This window comes from Heterocephalus glaber, unplaced genomic scaffold (genome assembly GCF_053883595.1).
Source record: "Heterocephalus glaber isolate CG9 unplaced genomic scaffold, H.glaber_assembly_v1.0 deba00001509, whole genome shotgun sequence".
NCBI classification, from domain to species: domain Eukaryota; kingdom Metazoa; phylum Chordata; class Mammalia; order Rodentia; family Bathyergidae; genus Heterocephalus; species Heterocephalus glaber.
This window is the reverse complement of record NW_028258325.1, coordinates 46604020-46629304: the sequence shown is the minus strand read 5'-3', so window position 1 is coordinate 46629304 and position 25285 is coordinate 46604020. Positions and strand designations below refer to the sequence as shown.

The window sequence follows — 25285 nt, the reverse complement described above, 5'->3', positions numbered from 1 at the left end:
TGATGCAGAAGCTGGTGGCTGTGACACATATGGTGGGGCCCTCATGGGCTCTTCGTTTTCATCCGTTGTCAGGATGGGATAACATCTTTTAGGTTTTTCCTGCTTTCCCTCATTCTTAGACTCAGACCCTTGATCATTACATTTTGGTCTGTCTTGGTCTCTCTTTACCAGCAGAATAGCATTTGGTTCCCCTGCTACACCTGCACAAAGCCAAGGTGGAGGTTTCATACACAAATTTAGCCAGGTGTCTATATAAGGGTACTGCTCAGGGTGATCCCCTGGTTCAGTTATCTTGTCCCATACCAGGCGGACTAGATCAATTTTTTGCGGGGGGGATCAGGGACCTAACTAGGGTCTTTGCATTTGTGAGGCAGGCTTCGGAACCACTGAGCTAAATCCCTGGCCTCTTAGATCAATTTTTAAAATCCCTTCTGAAGGCCACTTGGGACACAAGGCTGGCCATTCCAATTCGAAGAAGGTAAGAAATTTGGGGGGTTTCATTTTTACTCCATAGCCTCCAGTGGAGTACCCCTTTTTGAAAATTTTTAATATACACTCCAATACAGTAGGCTCAGGCTTAGTCTGGCTAGCACCCATGGTGTTCAATGTATGTGGTGCACAAGTGAACAGTGCTGCGTGATACAAAATATAGGAAGCAGGCCTCCAAAAGCTTTCCAGCGGTTGGAGTGCAGTTCCTGTGGACCTGAAGTTTAGGAAAAACAGTCTGAGAGGAGGGAAAGAGGAGGGAAGGGCTTCTAATGAACAAGGCTACAAGTTAGTGAGTTATGTCAATAAAGTAGGGGCCATTATTTCGGTGATAATTTGTTTCAGAGAGAGGGAGTCAAAGGTGTCTGCGGCTCCCATCTTATTTCTACAGCTCAAGTGTTCTCAGTCCCTCCTTATAGAGACAGAAAAGTCCCAGTACAAGACTAAACAGATAGGTCCCACTGGGAATTGGGGCTCCTTGAGGGAGAGCAGAAAGAGTCAAGGGACTCCATGGGCCGGTGATTATCAGCAACCGCAGGGAGTCTGACCCCTTTATCTACACAGTCGTAAAAATCTTAACTCAAAATCTGGAGAGATGGGTCTGAACAGTAAAACAGACATCCATGGTTAGCCTTGCATCCGACCCCTGTTGGGCAAATTTATCAGCCTGTCAATTTTCAGTAGGGTGGGGATCTGAGTTGGGGGAAGATGACTTGAGCCGGAGCTGTTCCCTATACCTCCTTCAGCCAGCCTTGCTTTTCTGGTGATTCCACTCCCGAAAGGCAAAATATAGGCAATAGAGTTCCAGCTTCAGGGGTTTCAACAGTGCCTCAAGGGACAAATCAAGTAAGCTCAAAGGTTGATTGGTTGGGGAGTTAAATGGGCTAGCTGGGCAACAATGCCATAGACCCCTCCTGTTTGGATTCAAGTACCTGTCCAAAATCTCAATCGTATCAAGGGGAAAAAGCCAGTGAACAAACTTGGGGAGACTCCTATTGAGCCTATAATCCGTAAAATGGCGTCACTGAAGCGGGCCCCAGACATAGTGTTCCTCCGGCAGATATGGAGGAAGCAGATGAGGAATCGAGGCAGGATGACAAAAGAGGTGGACCGAGAGGCAGGAACCAAAGTGTGGGCGGTTCCAAAGAACAAAGGCGCACCTTATGTCCCAATCAGAGCGCTTTGGTCCAGAGACAGGACTAAGAAGTATGGGGAGATGAAGTGTTTCTCCCTGTACTTCCCAATTGCCTCGTCCCAGTAGTGACCTCCTGGCACAGAAGGGACACTGCGAAGGTCGGTAAGATAAGCAATGGATGAGTGAGATCATCTCCAGGTTTAGAAGCTCCAAGAGCTTTGAGAAAAACCACGGACTTGGACAGAGCAGCCTCCCGGACATGGGAGCTGCGGTGTACAGTGCACCCTTGAGCGGAGTCGAGGACAGACAAAGGGTTGGGGCGCCCCTCCTCTCAGAGGAGCCATATGTTTGTCGGCTGGCCGTGGGCTTCTCGGCCACCTTAGGAACCATCCGGGCACTAGGATGAGTTTCTCGTCTCGAGAGCATCCACTCAGCCTTGCTAGACACGTTCACAGTATCGCAGTCTGACCCCAATCAAAGCCAGTAAGGGGGGGACCCTGGCCTTCGTCGTGGGCCACAGGCGAATCAGTCTATTTTGTGAGACCCAACTTAGCAAAACCAGCACCATGTTGAAAACATTCTCCTCCATTTTGCAAATATGTGACTTCCAGCTGCACTCTGTCTCTCGGGAGAAAACCCCACACCTAACCGATAAACAGAAACTGTTTTCAGGTGATCTGCAACAAACCGTTACCCAGAGGAATGGGAAGGACTAACTGTGCTTATCTTGGCTTCTGTAACCAGCTTCTGCAAAAATCCGTAACCCAGCGGAATGGGAGGAGGGACTTTTTCTGTGGTTTTTCCCTTTAAATATGCAGTCCTCATTTCAGTTGGGGCCTTTGTCCTCCCACTTGGTTGGAGTGTACATGGGTCCTGGCGGGAAAATAAAGTTCTCCAGTAAGATCCCAGGACTGTGTCGTGCTTTGAGAGTTCGTCGCTAATCTAATTCGGGGACGAGGTCCAACATATTTATTTCACTGATCGCTACAAGCATCGAGTCACACATCAAACATACACAGTTTAAACGCCCCCCCCCCCCGCCCCCGCCAGGGTCCTGACTGAACAGAATCCAGACCAGGCAGAATAAGCATTCTCCTAACCCAAATCAAACGGGAATGCTTACGGGGGTTGATCAAGTCCCCGTGCCCCAAGTTAGAGCGGACAAACCAGAACCAGAGCTAACTGGGAGAGGGCCCCGGGGGCTTACTTCGGTCCACTGATTATCAACCGAACAATGGGTTCTTCGTTCCTCTGGGTTCCGCGACCCCCACGCGGTGGACAGAGGGCGTTCCCAAGCCCTGGAGAGACTCGGATAAACCTCAAAGAGCTGCGCCTTGTCCACACGGATTTGGGGAGGGTCGCTGCCCCCACCCCAGGGTTACGACTGATGATCAAACCATCAGTGCAGTGGATCCATCCTGGACAAGCCCCCACATGAAACGGCAATTCTCCGTCCGATTGGTGAGCTCGTTGCTGCTAGTCCGAGAGGATGGAAAGCACACCAGGAGCCTCGGAGACAAAGTGAAAGTAAGGCTTTATTTATGCCGACAGGCTAGCCTGCATTCGCTCACAGGAGACTGGTCTTTGTCCAGCGCTTGATCAAGAGTGATATACTTTCTGGGAGGGGGCAGTTACAAGCAAGGCACATCTAGTATACATTTATTGGTTACAGAGTTCAAATATGCATTAGCAGGTGGGCTCAACTGTGGTATTAGTTTGTACATAATATTACCAGCAAGCTTATTGGGTATTTAAGCATGAGGTTGATATTTCATTTTGGCAAAATGACAAAACTACTCCAGAGACAAAGACATTCCTGAGATGTGGAAGTTGGCTGGGACATGTTGAACAAAGAAAAATTTCAAGCGGGGAATCTCCTGTAGCAAGTCCAGCTTGAACCACGGAGGCAAGATTCTCCTTTCAGGCGGAGCACTGGAGAGGCCGAGGCAGGGGGATCACCGAAGGTTTGAGGCCATCTTGAGTTACATAGTGAGTTCAAGGGCAGCCTGAACTACATAGCGAGTGAAAAGAAGTAGATGCCCTAAGAAATTTAAAGAACATGCACATTCTGTTGCCCAACTTGCTTTAATACAGTAGAGTTCCAGTTATGTCCATTTCTGACCCAGGTTAGTATCCAGCTCACAGAGCTGAATGGAAGGCAAATCACATGGCACCAGGCTCCGCTTTTTGACTTGAGACTGGATCTCTTGATGTTGCCAAGGTTGGCCTTGAACTCTTGGGCTCACTGTGGTCTTCCTGCTTCAGCCTCCTGAGTAGATAAAACTGTAGGCATGAGCCACTGTGCCTGGTGGCTTTTTTGAGGTACTGGAGACTGAACCCAGGGCTTCCATATTACTGGGTTCTGGGGTGCTGTAGACTTTCAGGGATTCTTTCCAGGTCCCTGTGATACAGGGGGAATAGATGTAACTTCCAAACCTACTAGATATCTAAAATGTGAGTTCATGTTCTCTAAAATCGAAGAATGAATTCTAGGAACAATAGAGGTTAAGAGTAGTAAAATTTATTGAGAGAAAGATAGCTTCTGTCTAAGAGAGAATAGAAGGGGGATGGGAAAGTGGGTTGCCCACTCACCCTGCTTTTCAAAGGTGTTTTATGGGACAAAGCCACAAGGTGAGGCAGGTTCAAGGTGGGACAAAACTGTAGTCAACTAGTAAGATTACAAGTACAGTTGCTTAGGTAATATTGATTGAATGGGAATCCAATGAGGAAACAAGTCACGTAGCAAGGATTTTCGGTGGTAAGGGGTGGGTCAGGGATTTTTCTTGGAAGATCTTTGTCTCCCACTCAGGTGATTGACACATATTTAGAATATCAATCACTGCTATTTATCCTATGTGAGTGTGGTAGTTTCTCTCCTTTTACAGTGCTGGCCTTCAGTGAATGCGTCTTGATTGTCCTCCCTGTTGGCTCCTCCACTGTCTTCCATGTTGGCTCCTTTGTCCTCCATGTTGGTACCTCCAGGGCCAGCTCTGTCTAACTGCCTACAAGATATTTAATTAACTTACCCATCTGCAATACCTGGTCTCCTGAACAAAGAATAGGACAAGACATGCAAAAAAGGTAGCAAGGCTTTGCATCTATTTATTTATTTATTTATTTATTTATTGGTACTGGGGATTGAACTTGGGTCCTTGCGCTTGGGCAGCAGGCAGTGAAACCACTGAGCTAAATCCCTGGCCCTGCATTTGTTAAAGGTAGGAAAAGAAGTGTGCTCTGCAGAGAATGAGCCATCAAGAGTGCTCCCAGTGACCACAAGATTAATGGGAAGCTTTTGTTATCACCCTTCTTCAGGCTGACATCAGTCCTAGGCCATCCTATCAAAAACCTGCTTGAGGGCCAGGGATTTAGCTCAGTGGTTTCGCCGCGTGCTGCACAAGCGCAAGGACCCAAGTTCAATCCCCGGTACCGGAAAAAAAAAAAAAAAAACCTACTTGATTTCATTGCCAGAAGACTTGAACTAACACTTTCTGATTGATCCCAGCGGGAACTGTTTTCTGCGCATGTGTTCTGGATCTCCATGATTGAGAGGCCACACCCACTTGCTGAGTCAGTTGGCCACGCCCAACTCTCCTGCCTCATTTGCCCGGAGCTGCATTCCCAGACCTTTTCATTTTTTGTATGGCCTCTCTAAGAAGTTACATTGCTCAGGTTGTGCTTGGACTTTTGATCCTCCTGCTTCGGCCTCCCAAAGTGCTGGTGTTATAGGCACTACGGTGGCTTGTTTTTTATACCATATCTTCTGGACCTTCTTTCAGTTCTTTAAGCTTGTGTTGGGAATAATGCATCTGTTCATAGAGCAGGAGATCTCAAATGTTTCCGTCTTGGGATCCTTTTCTACTCTTAAAAATGATCAAAGACAGGGCTGGGGATTTAGCTCAGTGGTTCTGCTGCCTGCCTCGAAAGCTTAAGGACCCGAGTTCAATCCCTGGTACAAAAAAAAAAGATTGAGGACATCATATTTGTGTATGTGATGACCAATAATATTTAATCATATTAGAAATTAAAACAAATTTAGCAAATGATTATAAACTCTTTAAAAGTAACAATAAATACACCCATTACTTGTTAGCAAACCTAACCTAATTTTTTATGAAAAGAAATCATACTTGCCACACCCTCACAAAAGTTTGATTTTGATTCAGAGAATCCAGTTATACAAAGTGCTTTGAGTGTGTGTGTGTGTGTGTGTGTGTGTGTGTGTGTGTGCATGTGGTACTGGACATTGAACCCAGGCCTTTGCACTGACCTACATCCATGACCCTTTTGAAATTTCTTGGTTTTTTTTTTTTTTTTTTTTTTAGACAGAATCTCACTATGTAGCTCAGGCTGACCTTGAACTCACTATGCAACCCAGGCTGGTCTCAAACTCATGGCAATCCTCCTGCCTCAGCCTCCTGAGTGCTGGGACTACATGTGTGTGCCACTGTGCTGGGCCTTTTATTTCTTTTCTTTTCTTGGTACTGGGAATTGAGCTCAGGACTTTCTGCTTGCCACACAGGTGCTGCACTGCTGAGCTACATCCCCAGCAGCCTTTTATTTCTTGAGATACACTCTCACTGAATTTCCCAGGCTGGCTCAAACTTTTCATCCTCCTGCCTCAGCCTCCTAAGTGCTGGGATTACAGATGTATGCCACCACACTCAGCCTAAATATGACACTTTAACAATAATGTATCATTTTGGATGGTTGCAATGGTTTCACTAAAAAATTTACCTTTATTTTTTCAACTTTTTTTTCCTTGTAACTTCCAAATTGTGAAGTATGCCAGCAGTATTTCAAAGAGAGTTTGAAATATCTTTGTAGTGCTCCAGAAATCTCAGAAAGAAATACATGGAGATACAGAATTTGGGTAAAATAATAAAATTTCTGCTTCCTGCAAGTGGGTGGGACCACCAGAAACTGGTCTGGTTAATATCTGCCAGCCCCCTTGTTCAGTGTTTCCCTTTTTATATCCTTTTTAGCCATTATCTCATCCCTAGTGGTCATTGATGTTTAAATACAATTCTAGTTCCTATTTACAAGTCAAAGACACCAGATAGGCACATATACATTGTAAATTCACCCAGGCATTGCAACTTTGTTAGGTTAATGAAGTTACTGCTTAAAGAGTCAGATTACAGTCACCTTAAACAATGAGAGTTACAGGAAAAGCAAATCTTTTGGGGACCAAACTTGGGACCTTGCACCTTCGAGGCAGGCAGTGGAACCACTGAGCTAAATCCCCAGACCCGGAAAAGCAAATCTTAAAGGAACACATTACTTATTTTGCTTCTACAACTACCTTAATGTTCAATCTACTAAGTTATCTAAAACTTTTTCCTATAAGTAGTAGGGGTCACACCTGAAGCTAGGCATGGTGGCACACACCTGTGACCCTAGTCCTCTGAGAGGTTGAGCCTGGGGATCATGAGTTGGAGCCTAACCTGGGCAATTTTGCATCTCAGAGAAATCTTGTCTCAAACTAATATAAAGAGCTGGGGATGTAGTGCAAAGACCCTTGAAAAAAATTTTTCCAAAGAAGTATAATTCACATTTATTGATGTCAGTGTTACCATATGGACTGAGCGTGTCCCACCCCATTGAGGTGTTGAGATCCTAACCTCTAAGGTGACCATATTAGGAGGTGGGACCTTTGGCAGGTAATTAGGTCATAGTGGTGGAGCCCTCAGTAATGAGATTGATGCCTTTATAAGGTATTAGTTTCTGCCAGGTGTGCTGGCATGTGCCTATAGTCCTAGCTACTCAGGAGTCTGAGCAGGATGATTGCAAGTTTGAGACCACCCTGAGCAACATAGTGAGGACATGTCTCAACATTTGAGAGAGAGAGAGAGAGAGAGAGAGAGAGAGACTGTTATGCAGCATGTGAGGACACAGTGGAAGGCAACCATGTGCAGGTCAGTAGGGGCGCCGACCTCATCGACCTGCATCATGCATCTGTGAGCAGGGAGTGCTGTGTAGGTCACCAGACTTGGTCTTCTCTTATGGCCACCTAAACCAACAAAGACAACTAAACAAAACAACCCTGAGAACTATATACTGTGTAATAAGCTCCCAGGAGCTATTCACATTTTTTTTTTGGTACTGGGGATTGAACTCAGGACCTTGAACTTGCGAGACAGGAGGCAGAACCACTGAGCTAAATCCCCGGCCCTGTTCATTTGTTTTTGAGATCAGGTCTCACTGTTGTACAAGCTGGCCTCAATTCCAGATCCTCCTGCCTCAGCCTCCTTCGTGTTGGGATTATAGGTGTGGGCCACTATGCCTGGTTTTTTGTTTTTTTGGTACCAGGGATCGAACTCTGGTCCTTGCGCTTGTGCAGCAGGCAGTGAAACCACTGAGCTAACTTCCCAGCCCTATGCCTGGTTCTTGAAAACATTTTCAATAAAATCTAAATTTGGCCACTGTATTTCTCTAGCTGTTTTCCAGGTAACCAGAAGTACATATAAGCCCCTAAACACTCTGCACACATCATAACTTCCTGACATTCTGTAAAGCAGGGCAACAAAGTTAGGTTATAGTAAATATTATTGACCAGGTGTGGTGGCACAGACCTATAAATCCAGCCCTGGGGAGGCTGAGGCAGGAGTAATACAGGAGATAGAACATGGCAAAGCGGGCCAGGAAAATGAGCAGGACTTGTCAATCACTAGGTCCAAGGACAGTGCCAAATAATTCTCAGGACCGGGTATGTGGAACTTCTCTCAAGCTCCCATGAGATGTGGAGAATGTAAAAGAGAGGAGACACTGTGGGAGCCGCTATCTTGGCTCCTCACAGTAGCCCATCTAGGTCTCCTAGATGCAGAGCGTACGTTTATTTTTGCTTTTATCTTTTCCTCTCTTTGTTTGGCCCAAGTTCACTCTAGAGCTAGTTCTTCTCATAACCTTTCACCTCTTGCTTTGCAAACAAACTCTTGGCACTGTTACTGGCTTGTCTCATGCAGTTCTTTGTTCGAGGCCAGAAGAACCTGGAATACTTTTGATTGGTGAGCCATTCCTAAAGGAACCACCCTGTCACAGGACGATCCCTCAAACCCAGGAGTTTGAGGTCCGCCTGGGCAAGATAGTACCCTGCCCCCTGATTATTTAATTCTCACCCTTCTGGTCATTTTGCCTGTAGTGACCACATTTGGTAAAATAATCAGGATCTATATTCTGTGCTGTGAGTGAGTGTTGTCAGTAACATACACCTGACACATTTGTGTTTTCCCACAATGTCAGAATTTATCGAATGACAGTAAATTCATCAACTTATGAAGTTGAGTAATTAAGGTTCAGCCAGTGAGCTCGACCCAGTGAGCCAGGAAATCCCAAGTTCTTTTATTCCAACCTTAATTATTAACACTGGTGACACACCAGTCACAAGTCACACTTCCCCCAGTGATGTACCGGTTACAGAACAGGGCCTGCGGGGTGCAGAGGCAGAGCTGAAGGAGTCAATGCAGGGGGCAGATGAAATCATAGCCCAGACCAAGCTTCCCTGTGAGGAGGCCAGGGCTTGTGAGGGGCAGAGCTGGTTCAAAGCCTGGAGCTGAGGGGGTCATGCCAAGCAGGGAAATGGAGCTGAGGCCAAGCTGGGGGACAGGGGGCCCAGAGTTCTTGGCTGAGGGCCTTGTACTGAGGTCACCAGGTGGCCCAATGAGCTGGAAGGCCAGTGTGGCACCACCCACCCCGTGTTGGGAGACTGTCCTTTTATTTGATCCATCAGGGCAGGTGGTGCCTGGTAAGCTCCTGGGTTTGGTTTTCTCTGCCATAACTTGGATGTGTCACATGTCACTTGATGTGTCCTTGATTTAAGTTGATAAGTTTATGGATGGCAATGTTTTATGCACAAGATTAATTTATTGATGATGGCTCTGTGCAGCTAGAGCAGTTAGGCCCGGCACCCAGGGGTCATCTGCTGGAACAGACAGTGACCAGGTCCTCTGCCTCCTCCTTTGCACACTCAGTGCAGTCACCACCTGCTGCTTTTCCAAAACAGGGTCACTGTGGGCAGAGCCTGCCTGGGCACTGCTCTAAGATACCCCAGCTGCTCTGTACTCTGATCAGAGAGCATTTGAATTTGTTATGTGAGTTTGAGAATCTTTCAGTTAACACTCTTTAAAAAAGCTAAACATTAGTTTACTTACCATATACAGTATACATAAAACTTTTTTTCTTGAGACAGTCTTGCTAGATAGTTCAGGTTGGCCTTGAACTCACTATGTAGCCCAGGTTGCCCTTGAACTCATGCAGGTCCTCCTGCCTCAGCCTCCCGAGGACTAGGATAACAGGTGTGTACCATCATGCCCAGCCAGTTTACTTACTTTATATTTACTTGCCCTTCCTAGCTGGTTGTGGCAGTGTGTGCCTCTAATCCCAGTATTGGAGAGGCTGAGGCAGGGGGATTGGGAATTTGAGGCCAGCCACAAATACATAGCAAGTTGAAACCTGGACTGGACTGCATAGCAACCTTGTCTCAAAAACACAAAAATGAAATAAATTGCCATTCCTTGTAGAAAATAATAAAACTGCATATCCTCAACACTTAGGCTTAAGGTCATTACAGTTTCCTAAGTTGACATTAATTATTTAGGTTCATTTAAGTAGCAGCAATGTTAATTCAGGGAAAGAATGTCTGCTTAAAATATTTAGAATTATTTTCCTCTACTTTTTAGGTTCCACATATAATTTTTAGAGCCACATTTAAAATATGTTTTTAAATTCTGGGATAGTGCTAGACTCACATGCATTTATAAAAAGTATAGTCACGTATCACTCGCGGAAGGAGACGCATTCTAAGAGGTGAGCCGTTACGTTATTTCATCACGGTGCAAACACACAGAGGACTTACTCAGCTCTCCAACCCTGAGGGACCATTTTGTGTGCATCGCTGCCACTGCCAGTGAAACATTGTTGCGCCATGCGCGACTGTAGGGCGGAGAGGTGGATCCCCAAGGAGACACACTTACATAACTCCAGGGTAGTAGTGAAAACAGAAAACTGACATTAACATAATCCTCCGACTTTACCAGGGCTCCCTGTGCTCATTTGTGTATATTCCTGTATTTAGTTCTATGCGGTTGTGGCACATCTGTAGATTCCTCTGACCATCAGCCCAGTTAAGAGACAGAACAGATGGAAGGGGGGTGGGCACGCCTATAGTCCCGGCCACTTGGGAGGCTGAGGCTGGAGGATCCTGAGAGAAATCGAGCCTAGCCTGAACAACATAGTGAATCCCCGCCCTCAAAAAAAAAAAAAACAAAAGCAAGCAAGCTGTGCATGGTGGCCACTCCTGTAAATCCCAGCACTCTAGGAGGCTGAGGCAAGAGGGCAGTCCAGTCTGAGCAACTCAGGCATTTACTTAGCCTCTGTATCAGAATGAACTTCTTTTTAGAGGTGGCACTAGAGAGTCAGCTCAGAGCTTTTCCGCTGAGCTATATCTCCAGGCCTATTTTTCTTTTTCTTTTGAGATAAGATCTGGCTAAGGCACAAAATGGCCCAGGTTGAGCTCAAATTTACAATCCTCCTGGAGTTGCGCGGAACATGCCGAATCAGCCTGCTGCAGACAGGCAGGTCTGCGCACGCCCTACCGATGTCGCGGGTCACGCGGAACATGCCGAATCAGCCCCCACCCCGGCAACAATCTACTGGACACCCCCCACCCCCGCCCCCGCCCCCGCCGCTCCTCTGTACAGCCACCTGGTTCCACACTACAAAGACGCAGAGGACATCAGACCACCAGACCACAGTACTGAGTCCCACTCCTTCCAGCCCAGAGGTAGGGGCTTCTGAGCCACCGTCCCACTGCTCCTGGTCCAGTGGAAGGGGCTTCCCGGTCACCATCCCTCCCGCTGCTCCCAGCCCAGAGGAAAGGGCTTTTGGGCCACCTTCTGTCCCACTGCTCCTGGCCCAGAGGAAGGGGCTTCCCGGCCACCATCCCTCCCACTGCTCCCAGCCCACAGGAAAGGGCTTTTGGGCCACCATCCCTACCTCTGCTCCCGGCCCCTGTCCCACCTCTCCCAGCTCAGAGGAAGTAATCTGTGCAGGCACCAACAGCCCCCCCCCCCAGTCAAAATGAGAAAACACGTAAATAAGTCTCAAAACCACACTTCCAGATCCCTTACAGCAACCCCAATGGGAAATGAGATGGAACACTCTGATACTCAACCACTTGGACCCACTGAACTGGCAACAAAAGGGGATCTGGAAAAAATGAAATCAGAAATAATTTCTCAGATAACAGGAGAAATTGTGCCCCTAGTGCAAGACATGATTAATAAATCTAGAGAGGAGCTCAAGAACATGATGGAATCCCAACATAAGAAACAAATGGAATCCATAAAACAGATGCAAATAGAGTTCCAGGACATGAAAAACTCCATTGAAAGTCTACACAGCAGAATGAGCCAATGTGAGGGCAGAATTTCAGATATAGAAGATAAGATTGCAATTAGTGACCACGAAAAGAAAAAGTGCTTCAAAATTATAAGGGAACATGAGAAATCAATCCAGCAGCTGCTAGATGATGCAAAGAAGAATAACATAAGACTGATTGGGCTCAATGAAGAAACAGGAGAGAGTGGAGATGACATAAAAAATCTCTTCACAGAAATAATGACAGAAAACTTCCCAAGCAGGGGAAAAGAGCTTGACATACAGATAAGTGAGGCATATGGGACTCCAAATAGCCTTGATCAAAAAAAATCTACACATAGGCATATAATTGTGAAGATTCCAGACACTCAACAGGAGAACAAAGTTCTACAAGCAGTTAGAAAAAAGAAACAAATCACATACAAAGGAAAGCCCATCAGAATCACAGCAGACTTCTCAACACAAACCATCAAGGCAAGAAGAGCTTGGAGTGACATATCCCAAGCCCTAAAAGAAAACAGCCTCCAACCCAGATTGATGTACCCTGCAAAACTATCTTTCAAAATGGATGGAGAAATAAGATACTTTCATGACAAAGAGCACCTTAGGAACTTCGTGAATACCAATCCAGTGCTCCAAAGAATTTTACACAATATCCTAGGAACAGACATTGAGGATCACAACCCCAGGAAGCAAAGCAGAATGAACTCATCTGGCATGACAAGAAATTAAATGTAAAGGGGGAGAACCCAACAAAAAGAAAAAGTCATGGCAATGACAAGTCAATATGTTTCAGTTATAACCATCAACGTTAATGGTCTCAATTCACCAATAAAAAGAAATAGACTGGCAGAATGGGTCAAGAAGCAAAATCCAACAATATGCTGCATACAAGAAACACACTTAATTCAAAAGGAAACTCATAGACTGAAAGTTAAAGGGTGGAAAACAATACTCCATGTGACAGGAACCCGAAAAAAAGCGGGAATAGCTATACTCTTTGCAGATCAAGTAGATTTCAAACCAACTCTGATTAAGAGAGATGAAGGACACTACATTCTTGTAAAGGGAAGAATCCAAGAGGAAGAGGTGACAATCATAAATATCTATGCAACAAGCACTAGTGCACCCAACTATCTAAAACAAATACTTACAATCCTCCTGCCTCATCCTCCCAGAGGGCTGAGATTACAGGCCTGTACCACCTTGGTTGGCTGGTTTTTGTTCTTTCAAGATAAAGGATGTTGGTTTCTCTTGAGGGAAACCGGAGACCCCAGAAAGCACCAACTTTTAAAGAAAATAAAGGAGACAGCCTGGGGGATGAACAGCAGTTTAATTCCTCTGGCACTATTTGACAATCACAAAGGAAAGAAGCAAGGCTTTTATACATGTAGGAAAGCAGCTTAGTTATTCTGGTTATTGTCTTTCTGATTTTTACCTCTGATGATAACCAGTGACTTTAAGTGACTCACAAAAGCTACAGGAGAATTCACAAGTCACCTGTTTCCATTCACCAATCCCGTACATCAAAGAGCACACCGCAGCCCTCCTCTTATCAGATAGTATCAAGAGAGCAGGAAGACTTTTAGCCAAAAATCAAGCCCACCGGCCCACCATAAACATCACAGATGTGCATAGTGAGTCGTATCTCTCTTACCACCTGTAGAGTCATTGGGTCACAGTCCTCTGACCCCAGAAAATGGTAAATAAGAAAACTAGGAAAACCTGATTTTCTCCTGTGAGACTTTTACAAGGTCTCAAAGTTTTCTGGCATTCTTTTAACAAACAGACTTGTGGAATTTCCCAGAAATGACTTAATTCTCTTAGTTAACAAACTTCTTGTGAACTAGATAGCTGAATTCTACCATTTCCCACAAAAGGATAGCTCCATTACATGACTCCCCCATTCTACCCTTATAGAGCTGTGCCCACTCCTTTTCTACTCTACACTCTTGGCTATTAATCTGCTTATTATCTCTAGGATTTTATCATTTCAAGAATGCTCTACAATGGAATCATACAGTGTATAGCTTTTTGACATTAGGATTTTTAAAAAATCTCAGCATAGGCCATGGATTTAGCTCAGTGGTTCTGCTGCCTGTCTTGCAAGTGCAAGGACCTGAGTTTGATCCCTGGTACCAAAAAAAAAAATCATCTCATCATAATGTCCTTGAGATCCATTTAAATTGAGACTAGTTTTTTTTGGTTTTTTTTTAACATCTCAGCGTAGAATCTTGAGATCAAACCAGCTCCCTCCTATAGCAGACATCCCTATCGCTTCTCAGCCTTTTGGCTAAGATCAAGTGTAGTATAGCAGACATCCCTGCCTAGTACTAGGGGGCTAGCGGGCTATGTGTGGCACATGCTTCTTGCTTTCCATATTCAGCTATATTTTTTTATATCAGGAGTCAGACCGAAGCCCTATGTGACTCAAATGGGCATGTCAGATGGTGGACTGGGCCAGTATAGCCCCTCCCTCAATGGCTGCCATGGAAACCTAGGCCCTGGTCTGTGAAGTAGCAGGGCTCTGTTGAGTTACATGCATCTGAGGTCAGTGTGACCCAAATTAAAATGCTTTCCCCTGAATTATAGCCTCTCACTGACTCAATGGGTTGCTTGCTAATTGCACCCAGTCCCAGTATCTGTTTGTTCTCTCTAAGCAAGATAAGCAGTGTCTCCTCCCTTACAGCCCTGCTTGGCACCATCTTGCCAGATTTTGGCCCTATATCATTAGATGTCTTCAAAACATACACTGCTCACTTTCTTCCCACTCTTGTAATCAATAAATACTGGATGTCCTTGGGGGCCTTTGTCTTTGTTGCCCAGAGCAGTGTAGATCATCAGCCCCAAGACCCAGCTTTCTCTCTGTCTCATTTTTTTCTTCATTTTTATTAGCTTTGTGTTTTATTGCCTCACAGGAGACCAGGACCTACTGCAAGGGTCTCTGGTGATGTCCCCTTTCCAATTCCCTATACCTCCCAACTTGGGTCCTTGTTTTGTGGCAACAGAAGATTGAAGCCCAGAAAAACAGTGAGGTGTAGGGAATGGTGAAGTGCATGTTTATCAGGAAGAATAAAAAGAAAGAAGAGCCTCCCTGGTGTTGGGGAGGGGGTTTCTGAAAGGTAGAAAACCCGAAGGTGTTTATGTCAGGGTCTCATCTACAGTTCTGGGCACAGTGACCATGACCTATGCAGGGTGCTGCTGGTGGATGTCAAGGAAGCAGGCCAGCATGCTTGCATTTCAGTTCCCCAAGGCCCCTTCCAGTTTGCTTAGGAAACTGCTCACTGTCCTTTGCAGTCTATTAGGCCCCGAGAGTCATTTACTCAGGCTAATTACACAGGCCCTTTGTGTGTCAACTCGCTTGAGCCCTGACTTTGAGTTACTTCAGGTCAGTTCTTCAGGACCATGCCCTATCTGTCTTAACTTTCTATCTCTGAGCTTCACGTCTGTGAGATACGCCATGCCTGTACCAATGGCTGACTCCTTTTCACTCCTGAACAGGACTCCGGGAGGTGAGCATGCTGCCATACCATGCGTTTAACCATTCAGTCAGTAAAGACATCTGAGTTGTTCCCATTTGGGGCCATAACATAAAGCTGGCCAAGGTGTGGCATGGTGCCCAGAGCTTGTCTGGCATACATGAGGCCTTGGATGTGGTCCCAGCACTGCAAAACAAAGAAGCAAAGACACAAAAGCCAAATAAACAACAACAGAACAAAGCTATTTGTAACATTCACATATAGGTTTCTGAGTGAACATAGATTTTCATTTCTGTGTGGTAAATGCCCAAGAGTGCCATTATTAAACTGTATGGAATTCCCACACTGACTTTTTTTGTTGTTGTTTTTTGAGACAAGGTCTCAATATATAGCTCAGGCTGGCCTTGAACTCACTATGTAGCCCAGGCTGGTCTCATAGTTGTGGCAATCCTCCTGCCTTGGTCTTCTGAGTGCTGGGATTACAGGTGTGTGCCACCATGCCCAACCCCATACTGACTTTTTAAAGAAACTGTTAAACTACAGTGGACCCTCAAGTTACAACTGCCCTGACATATGAACAACTTGGGTTATGACTGGGATTTTAGCTTTAACTTATGACCAAACTCTTGAGTTATAACCTGAATGCTGGCTGCTTGTGCAGGTGTACAAAGATATATCGATGCCAGAAAAGCATATGTAAGCGTCAGTCTGAGCCCAGACATATGTGTTTGTGGACATGATTTTGGCCAGTGCTTTATGTGATTATTACCATTACTGCTGTCAAAATGATGTCGAGAAAGCTAGAAAAGAAGCTCAGGAAGGAAGAGAAGGTAAAGAAGCCCATCACAATCAAAAAGAAGAAAATTGTGGAGAAATATGAGAGTGGTGTTCACGTGACCGACTTCACTGATATGTCTAGCAGGACAAAATCCACCATCTCGACAGTCTTACAGAGAAAAGATTTGTATAAGGAAGCTAGTGTTGCTAAAGGTGTTACTCAAATTAGTAAGTCACAATCAACAGTGTTAGAAAAGATAGTAAGGCTATTATTAGTGTGGATGAATGAAAAGCAGATGGCAGGTTATTGCCTATCTGTGTCTATAATTTGTGAAAAAGCTAGAGCTATAAATGCAGATGTCGTAAAGGATAATCCATCAACAAGTGATAATGGTGAAACATTTCATGCCAGTAAGGAGTGGTTTCAAAATTTTAAAGCGAGAACCAGGGTTCATAATGTAACTAGGCATGGTGAAGCAGCCAGTGCCGATAAAAGAACTGCTGAAAATTATATACACCACTTCGAAATGATGACATAGAGAAATGGCTTTTGCTCTCATCAAGTTTTCAACTGTGATGAAATTAGCCTTTTCTGGAAGAAAATGCCCAGGAGAACATACATTACCCAGAAGAGAAGAAAATGCCAGGCCACAAGTCTATGAAAGATAGGCTAACCTTATTGCTATGTGCCAATGCCAATGTGGTGATGTCAAGATAAAGCCTCTGTTGTTTTATCACTCTGAGATCCCTAGAGTGTTCAGAAAACATAAAATCATGAAGAACAGACTAGGGGTCATGTGGAAATCTAATGCAAAAGGCTGGGTAACAAGAGTACTTTTTCTTGGTGGATCAGAGAGGTTTTCTGTCCTACTGTTAAGAAATATCTAGAGGACAAAAGTTTACCACTGAAGCCTCTCCCATTATAGTCAATGCTCCTGCTTACCCATGAGACGTGGAAGAAGAATTGGCTGAAGAATTCCCATGGCTCTCAGTAGAGTTTCTCCCACCTAATACAACTCCTGTACTGCAGCATATGGACCAGAAGGTTATACCTGACTTTAAGCAGCTGTATACCAAGGAGCTGTTCCCCATTTCAGGCCCACCCCTCCTTAAGAGTCACACTCTTTAAATTCCCTTTTCCCAGAATAGACCGGCCCAGGGCAACAAGGCCCAGTAAGCCCTGCCTTGGGAAAAGCAAATGCAAGCAGAACAGTCCAGTGATCACAGCCTGAAAAATACCCCTGTCTCAAAGAGAGCTACAACTTTCTCTTACAACCCCATAAAACCCTATAGCCTATAAGACATGGCACCGATCTGGCCTAACCACCAACAGTCCCTCTCAGGTTTTACTTCCAATAAAACCCATCCTTGACTGTGGAGCGCAATTCCTTTTTCTTGATCCTTCTATTTCTCATGCTTTTTCATAATAAGAAATATGACAAATGAGATTGTATCTTAACTGAATCCACTGTAGGAGGTGAAAAAGAGGAAAATGAATAGCTGAAGGAAGAAATTCAAAATAATGGCAAAAAAAATAAGGTACCTGATGAGCAAGTTCAGAAAAATGACAAAGACAATGACCTCCTTTTCCGTGAACCACCTGAGGAAGATTTCCGGCAGGGCAGCAGCTCCTCTCCACATCCAGCTCAGGAAATGCATGAAAAACTTGATACAAGTATAGACCTGCCTATGTGTAAACCACCAGAAAATACAGAAGTCATCCAAGTCCCAGAGATGTCTCCCATGCTCCAAGAAGATGAACCTGCTGAGGTGAGCACAGAGCTGCCTCCCAGGAGAGGAGGGGACAGGCCCAGTGGAGGTGCTTGTGACCATATACTCTTATTACTTAAGTACATGACTCTGTTCTTCTCCCCAACACTTTTTCTTCATTTTCTTCTGAAGCCTCAGGACTCGATGGAGACTGAAGACATGGCAACTCCAAATCCCAGCAGTGACTGCTTGGACTCAGAGCAATCCCATTTGAAAGTCAGTTGGACAGAGAGCCTCACAGGGGGTGATCTATCTGCTTCCCATTCCCTCCACAAAGAGATCAAAACCCTCTTCAAAGGTCACATCTGTTGCTGTGAGAAGACAACCTTCCATGAAGGATGTGTTGTAGGTTCTTCAGTCAACAACCTTGCTACTGTCAAAGAACCAGAAGACACACAAACTCTAGGAAGATGCATGGTCAACAAATATGACACTGAGGATGACTCAAACCAGGTGTGTACACCAAGCACTGACATGGAAGAGGATGAGGATTCAGACTCAGACAGTGAAGGCGCAGGAGCTGATCAGATGGTCTCTGCCAATGACCAGCAGATAAACAAGAATTCAACATACAGAGGCCAACAGATTGACCCCACAAAAGCTGGTCAGAAATTCAGCTTGTCAGTCCTGAACCCACTGAGAAATGTGAAAAAGATAGTAACAATGAGGAGAACAAGGAAGAAAGAGAAAGCAGTGAAGATGAGTATCAGGAACGTTATAAACAGATTGAAAACTGTGAAAACCAAGGTGAGGGAATGCTAATGGAATCAACTGAACAAGAAAAAAGGACACAAAACCAGAGCACCAAAGAGGCCCAGAGCAATGAAGAAGAGCATGCAGAGCTTCATGGCAAATTCAGGTGTATGAAAGGTGTATGGTGTTAATGACTGCAAATATGCTTAATACCAATATGTGTATATTATTTATATAATAACAAAAATGTTTGTTTACTCACAGCCAACAAATATAGATCAAGTTTAAATGTCAGGACTGAATTTAAAGAGATGTCAAATTTTTATAATTTTATATGTTTAAGGTCTAAACATACATAAAAGAGGGCATCTATTAGTTACTTTGTATGTATTAAACTTACATAGTGTTAACTCTATAAATTTAACTTTAAAGCTTAGACTCATAGCATAGCTTATTTTTAGATATATATATATACATACAAGCCCAAATATATAAATTACGTCATAAACTAACCTAGTAGTTGTTTATTTAACTCACCACAAACTGATTATTGAAAACATTATTATTATTATTTTTTGGATACGGGGGATCGAATTCAGGACCTTGTACTTGACAGGCAGGCACGGTGCCACTGAGTTAAATCCCCAGCCCTCTTGAAAACATTTTGTAGATTAACATTTAAATATTTTTTAACACTTAAAGCTTACTTTTTAGTAACCAAAAGCCAATGACAATAACACTAGAAACTTATTTAGAAAAATATAGAACCTTTTGTTTTTAAATCTAGTTTTGTAAGTTTAACCGAGCATTTCAGTATATATGTTAAGAAAATCTTGTTGTTTTAGACATATAAAACTGAACCTTTTAATTATAACCAACTTAAATATATTTTAACAATTGCTTCAGATGACTCATGAGAACCAAATCTTTAACCCTTTAAGTCATTATAGACAAATGTTGCATTTATAAAACAAATCTTTTGATATTATCTCAATTTGCTAACAAGCTGGATGGAAATGTTACCAACTTTAAAGACATCTTTATTTTTATCTTGTTAACTAACTGTTAAGCCTGTGAACAAAAGTATTTGGCCTATATCATGAGTGTCTGTTTATCCATATACCAACTAACATTTAACATATATCTGAATATTGACACATAAAAACATATATAGCAATCCAATCACATATAATCCTTATGTTATCAAACTTTAAGGCTTTTATTTGTAAGTTCTGTGTGAGCCTTGAGTCTATCAGTCTTCATCTGTTAAATAAGTCTGGCTACCTTGAAAACCTATATAGGTGGTCTTATGGAAATCTCAAAAAGAGCCAAAAAAAGAAAAAGTAATTGTTGCACTGAAAAAAAAATTTTTTTAAATGAAGCAGCCATAGGTGCTTTAACCACTTATTAAACACACATTAAACAGATGGACAAACATACACAAGATGATTATATTTAAATTAGAGTGTACTCTCAAATGTATTTGGCCAAGTTGAACTACAATAACCCTTTCACAGTTTTTAGGTTTGTAACTATAAATAGACTAGTCAGAACTTTTCTTATAGGTCATCATCTAGCAGAGATCTCTTGGAATAAATTAAGAATCAGAAGGGGGGAAAAAGCCCTTTTACATCTGTGAAAGCAGACTGTTAAAGGTGATTTTAACTATTTTATTTTTAGGGGAGGGATTCATCTTTTTTTAATTAGAAGTTGACATTTTAAAATAACTGAAGTGATTAGTTTTCATCCTTTTTAGGCCTTTAAGGATACATGTTTGAAAATTTTTTTATTTTATCTCCTGGCTGGGTGGCAGGTCATTCAGAAGGTTGTATAGGGACTCCTTGGGCTCCTGCTAGGAACTGGCTGTTCACTCTGGTTATCTTCTGGTCTTTTAAAGATAACAATACGATATTTGTCTCCAAATGTAAGAGCAGCCCATAATGTTGCTTTTTTTTTTGCTAGAAGTCAAAGTGATCTGAGAGCAACATTGCAGCTTTCCAGTCCAGTTCATAGGTCTGAGGAAGTCTCCCGAAGACCTCCATTGTCTGAAAACGTTTTCAGATCTTGTTCGATCTGTTTGAGGTTCCTGAGAGCAAAGGACACATGGACTCAGGTAGGGCTGAATTATCTATTCACCTCTTGTAAGGGGTATTGCCCTTCAGGAGCTTTAACAAAATCAGATAGAGGTGGAAACAGCCCAGTAGAGCTTCAATTTAGGTTGACTTCAAAGTCTGGTCCTTAGGGTATGGAGGACAAGGGAGAGAACTTTGGCTCAGTAATGTTAGATGTATCAGATTGCACATTAAAGACCAATGGTGTCTAGTTTTCCAATGTCTTATATCTAGACTTTGAACATAAGTTACGATTGTCTCTTCATGCACAGAAAGTCTGAACATAAATTACCTTTGACCATTTTCCCTCTCTTATAGTATAATTCTAGTTGTAAAATAATATTTTACAATACCTTCCTCTGCATTCCACTTTGCCTTCAGGGGATAGACAGGCCATATATGGGTGCAGAAAAATATTGAACAGCTCTTTCTGTTTTGTTTTGTTTTTGGTACCGGGGATTGAACTCAGGTCCTTGGGCTTGCACAGCAGGCGGTGAAACCACCGAGCTAAATCCCTGGCCCCTATAAAGATCAATTGCAGGATACAAAGGAGGATTGTGCTATAATAAAGCCATGGAATTTGTTGTTGTTGTTGTTGTTGTTTTTGGTACCAGGGATCGAACTCGGAACCTTGCACTTGCGAGGCAGGCACCAGAACCACTGAGCTAAATCCCCAGCCCTTGAACAGCTCTTTCTTAGAGTGTGAGGGTTGAATAAATTCCAGTGTTTAAGAATACACCAAGCTGGGCTTGATGGCACAGGCCTGTGATCCCAGAACTTTGGAGGCTGAGGCAGGAGGACTGCTGTGAGCTAAAGGCCAGTCTGGGCTACACAGAGAGTTCAAGTTCAGCCTGGACTGCATAGCAAGACCCTGCCTCAAAAAAAAAAAAAAGGAAAAAAAGGGGGGGGAGGCCTCCCTTTAATCTCTCTTGGTTTTTATATGTCCTCAAGGCATCCCCTGAGGCTTCCCTGCTCTAGAACAGGTGGCTGCTATCTGGAGAGAGATCAGAAGATGGGTTGGGCAGGACTAGCCGCCCTTATAGACATGTGTACCTACTTCCTCTGAAACTCACATTTTCAACTCCAGAGTATTTCTAAAAGCACAAGCTAAATTTGATTCCTGCTATAACAGACACAGTTAAGAAGCCACATTGTTATCGAAAAATGAAACCATTGATCAAGAGACTTGAATGACTGCTTTCTAACCTTTTGAAAAAGTGGGAGAGAAAAAAAATTAAAGAGCAGATTGAAGGGCTCCAACTATATTGGTTAGGGGTTGTATGTGTGTTCTTTGAGGTAGCGCCCCCCGTTGTCAGCCAGGTTCCTTCACTGTGTCTCAGGACACGTGTTTCTTCTTGCTAGTCCTGCCAGCTGTGGGAGAAAACCCCTGCCCAGGCACTGAATAAGCCAAAACCCTCACGTGTGCCTCCCTGGGTGAGCATGAATTCCGATTCCCTTCTTGTCCAGAGATAGGGGTATGCAGTCTTGGGAAGTACATTACCATCATCAATGATAACCATTCATAACTGTGGTGAACAGCCAAAACCTGTCCCTAGCCTCAGACACATGGAAGAGCCATTAGAGATTCAAAAAGCCCTTCTAAAAAGCTGTCTAAAATAAGACAACAACTTCCCCCGTGCAGCGCACTCCCCACTGCCCACAGCTTGACACCCTGCGTGGTCTCCAGTCTCCTGCTGCTGCCTCCCCCAGGCTTGGCACAGGGTCTGGCCTCACTATGGCAGCAGCAGGCAAACCACACTCGACCAGGTGCCAAAGCTGATGATGAGACCATTCTAAAAGGCCTGCAGTCCATTTTCCAGGAGCAGGGCATGGCAGAGTCAGAGCATACCTGGCAGAATCATGGCTACCTAGCAACCTACACAAACGAAGATTCACCTTACCAGAACATGAAAATTCTACACTCAAAGCAGTTTGGAAATATTCTCATCCTTAGTGGATATTAGTTTGACAGTGATTTGGCATTTACCCAGGCCATCATGGACAGTGCCAAAGATTACACTGGCAAAGATGTACTGATTCTGGGAGGCAGAGATGGAGGCATATTATGTGAAATAGTCAAACTGAAACCAAAGATGGTCACTATGGTAGAGATTGACCAAATGGTGGTCGATGCACGTAAGAAATATATGTGCAAAACATGTGGTGACATCTTAAACAATCTTGAAGGAGACTGCTGTCAGGCTCTTATAGAAGACTGTGTTCAAGTACTGAAGAGGTACGCCAAAGAAGGGAGAGAATTTGATTATGTGACTAATAATTTGACAGCTGTTCCAATCTCCACATCTTCAGAAGAATATTTCACATGGGAGTTTCTCAGACTGATTCTTCAATGAAAGTATTGAAACAGGATGGGAAGTATTTTACACAGGAGCACTGTGTCAATTTGACAGAAGCCCTGTTGCTCCACGAAGAACAGCCTGGGCGCCTGTATTGTCCTGTGGAATTCTCGAAGGAGATCATCTGTGTCCCTTCATACTTGGAATTGTGGGTATTTTACACTGTTTGGAAGAAAGCTAAACCCTGAAGATGGATATCCCAATGATGTGTGCTGCAGACAGCCTTCCTGACCTCCATATGCTGTACATGCCATCAAATAGGTCAGGCAATTGATTGTGACTTCCTTAAATTTCTCTCTCTCTCTCTCTCTCTCTCTCTCTCTCTCTCTCTCTCTCTCTCTCTCCCTCTCCCTCTCCCTCTCCCTCTCCCTCTCCCTCTCTCTCTCTCACTTTTACAGCTGTACCACTTGTTATATTTAATCTTTTTTTCATTACATATATTGGTACATTTTATGTGTATAATATGATGACATCGATCATTGGGAATTTTTACCTTTACATGATGTATCTTTTTTTTGGTACCAGGGATCAAACTCGGGTCCTTGCACTTGCGAGACAGCATACATGATATATCTTAGTTCTTATTTTTTCTCCATTCCCCTGCCTTCTCTTTTTAATTATTATTTTTAATTTTAAAAAGCAAATAGAAAAACGGCCAGGGATTTAGCTCAGTGGTTTCACCGCCTGCTGTGCAACTGCAAGGACCTGAGTTCAATCCCCAGTACCCCCACAAAAAAAGCAAATGGAAAATGTATATTTTGATGAGCTAGGGTGTTAATTTTTTTGAAAGTCAGCTGAAGGACAATTAGACAGCACAGCAAAGACTGCTAAATGCACTGACCCCCTAGAATGTGATTTTTGTTAATTTTTATTTCTGTGTGGGTTTTTTGTTTTGTTTTGTTTTGATTTTGGTAGAACTTAAATTTGGACCTTTGGAGGAATGAGCATCATTGTTTTGTTTCAGAGGGAAGTTCTTGATGGTTTTAAAACAATTGATTTAGATTTTAAATTTGGTGCTTTTAAGAAAGAGTTAAAAATGAATAGCAATGCTTCAATTAAAGTTACAAAAGAAGCCAGGGATTTAGCTCAGTGGTTCTGCCATCTGCCTCAAAAGCGAAAGCGCAAGGTCCCGAGTTTGATCCCCAGTACCAAAAAATAAAGTTATACAAAAGAGATAAAAATAAAATAAAATAAAATAAAAATAAAATAAGACAACAAGCCATCTCGTAACCACAAAACAAGTCAGAAAGGAATACAAGTAAATTCAGCAGCCAGTGTAGAAGTAAGTCTAAATGCAGCACATACAAAACAGGAAGACAAGGCCCTGCCCACAACAATAAAAATGTTCCATCAAAGAAACCTAATATGAAGACATCACAATCCTCCCATGCTCTCAACTTTCAACACAGTGCAAGCAACCAACAAATGGCATAACCAACCAGCAAACAATGGATGACAATTTTTTTGATTATCTAAATGAATCATAATCCAGAATACAGTCAAAATATTTAAGGATGCCATGAAACAAAAGCAAACTCTTACCTCCTTCTAATTATCTCACCAGGGCCTCCAAAATGATAGAGGAGACATATGGCTCCCAACCTGCTAGATGTCAGATGTGCCAAGTTCATGTCTCCTGAAATGAAAGAATGAATGTTAAGGAGCAACAGAGCTTAAGAGAAGGAAAGGTTTATTGAGACATAGCTCTTGACAGACAGGAGGGGTCTCAAGTGAGTGGTCATTGAGGTCCTTTGTCAGGGGTAATTTATACAGCAAGGTCACAATGTGGGTATAATATAGGTCAAACTATAATCAACCTACAAGATCGTAAGTATAGCCACTTAGCTAATATTGATCCAGTAGGGAAGCAGGTCATGTAGCAAGGGTACACGGAAAGAAGAAAAGCAGTTTGGGAAGGGATGGGTCTGGATGCTCTGGTCACCCACTTGGGTGACTGATATCTATCTGGACTTTACTGGACCAGGTGACACCAATCACAGTATAATCTCAAGTTACTGTTTATCCCTCGGGGAGGCTGTGGATCTAGTCATTGCATCTTTATCTTGAGGCCTGGCCTTCAATGGATGCTCCTCCAGCCACAGG

General features: G+C 43.5%; 1 protein-coding gene and 2 pseudogenes across 1 annotated transcript in view; all 3 read left to right on the top strand.

The window, feature by feature from the left end:
- The first annotated feature begins 4676 nt into the window (after nucleotides 1–4676).
- Spink2 (serine peptidase inhibitor Kazal type 2) overlaps nucleotides 4677–25285 on the top strand; it is a 31685-nt gene continuing 11076 nt past the window's right edge. Inside the window, exons 1-2 of the mRNA XM_087187707.1 lie at nucleotides 4677–4702; nucleotides 20677–20827. Coding sequence (XP_087043833.1) covers nucleotides 4692–4702; nucleotides 20677–20827 — 162 coding nt within the window. The 5' untranslated portion in view covers nucleotides 4677–4691. The remainder of the gene's footprint in view (nucleotides 4703–20676; nucleotides 20828–25285) is intronic.
- LOC147825162 (U2 spliceosomal RNA) lies at nucleotides 14269–14475 on the top strand (annotated as a pseudogene).
- LOC106009807 (spermine synthase pseudogene) lies at nucleotides 20960–23542 on the top strand (annotated as a pseudogene).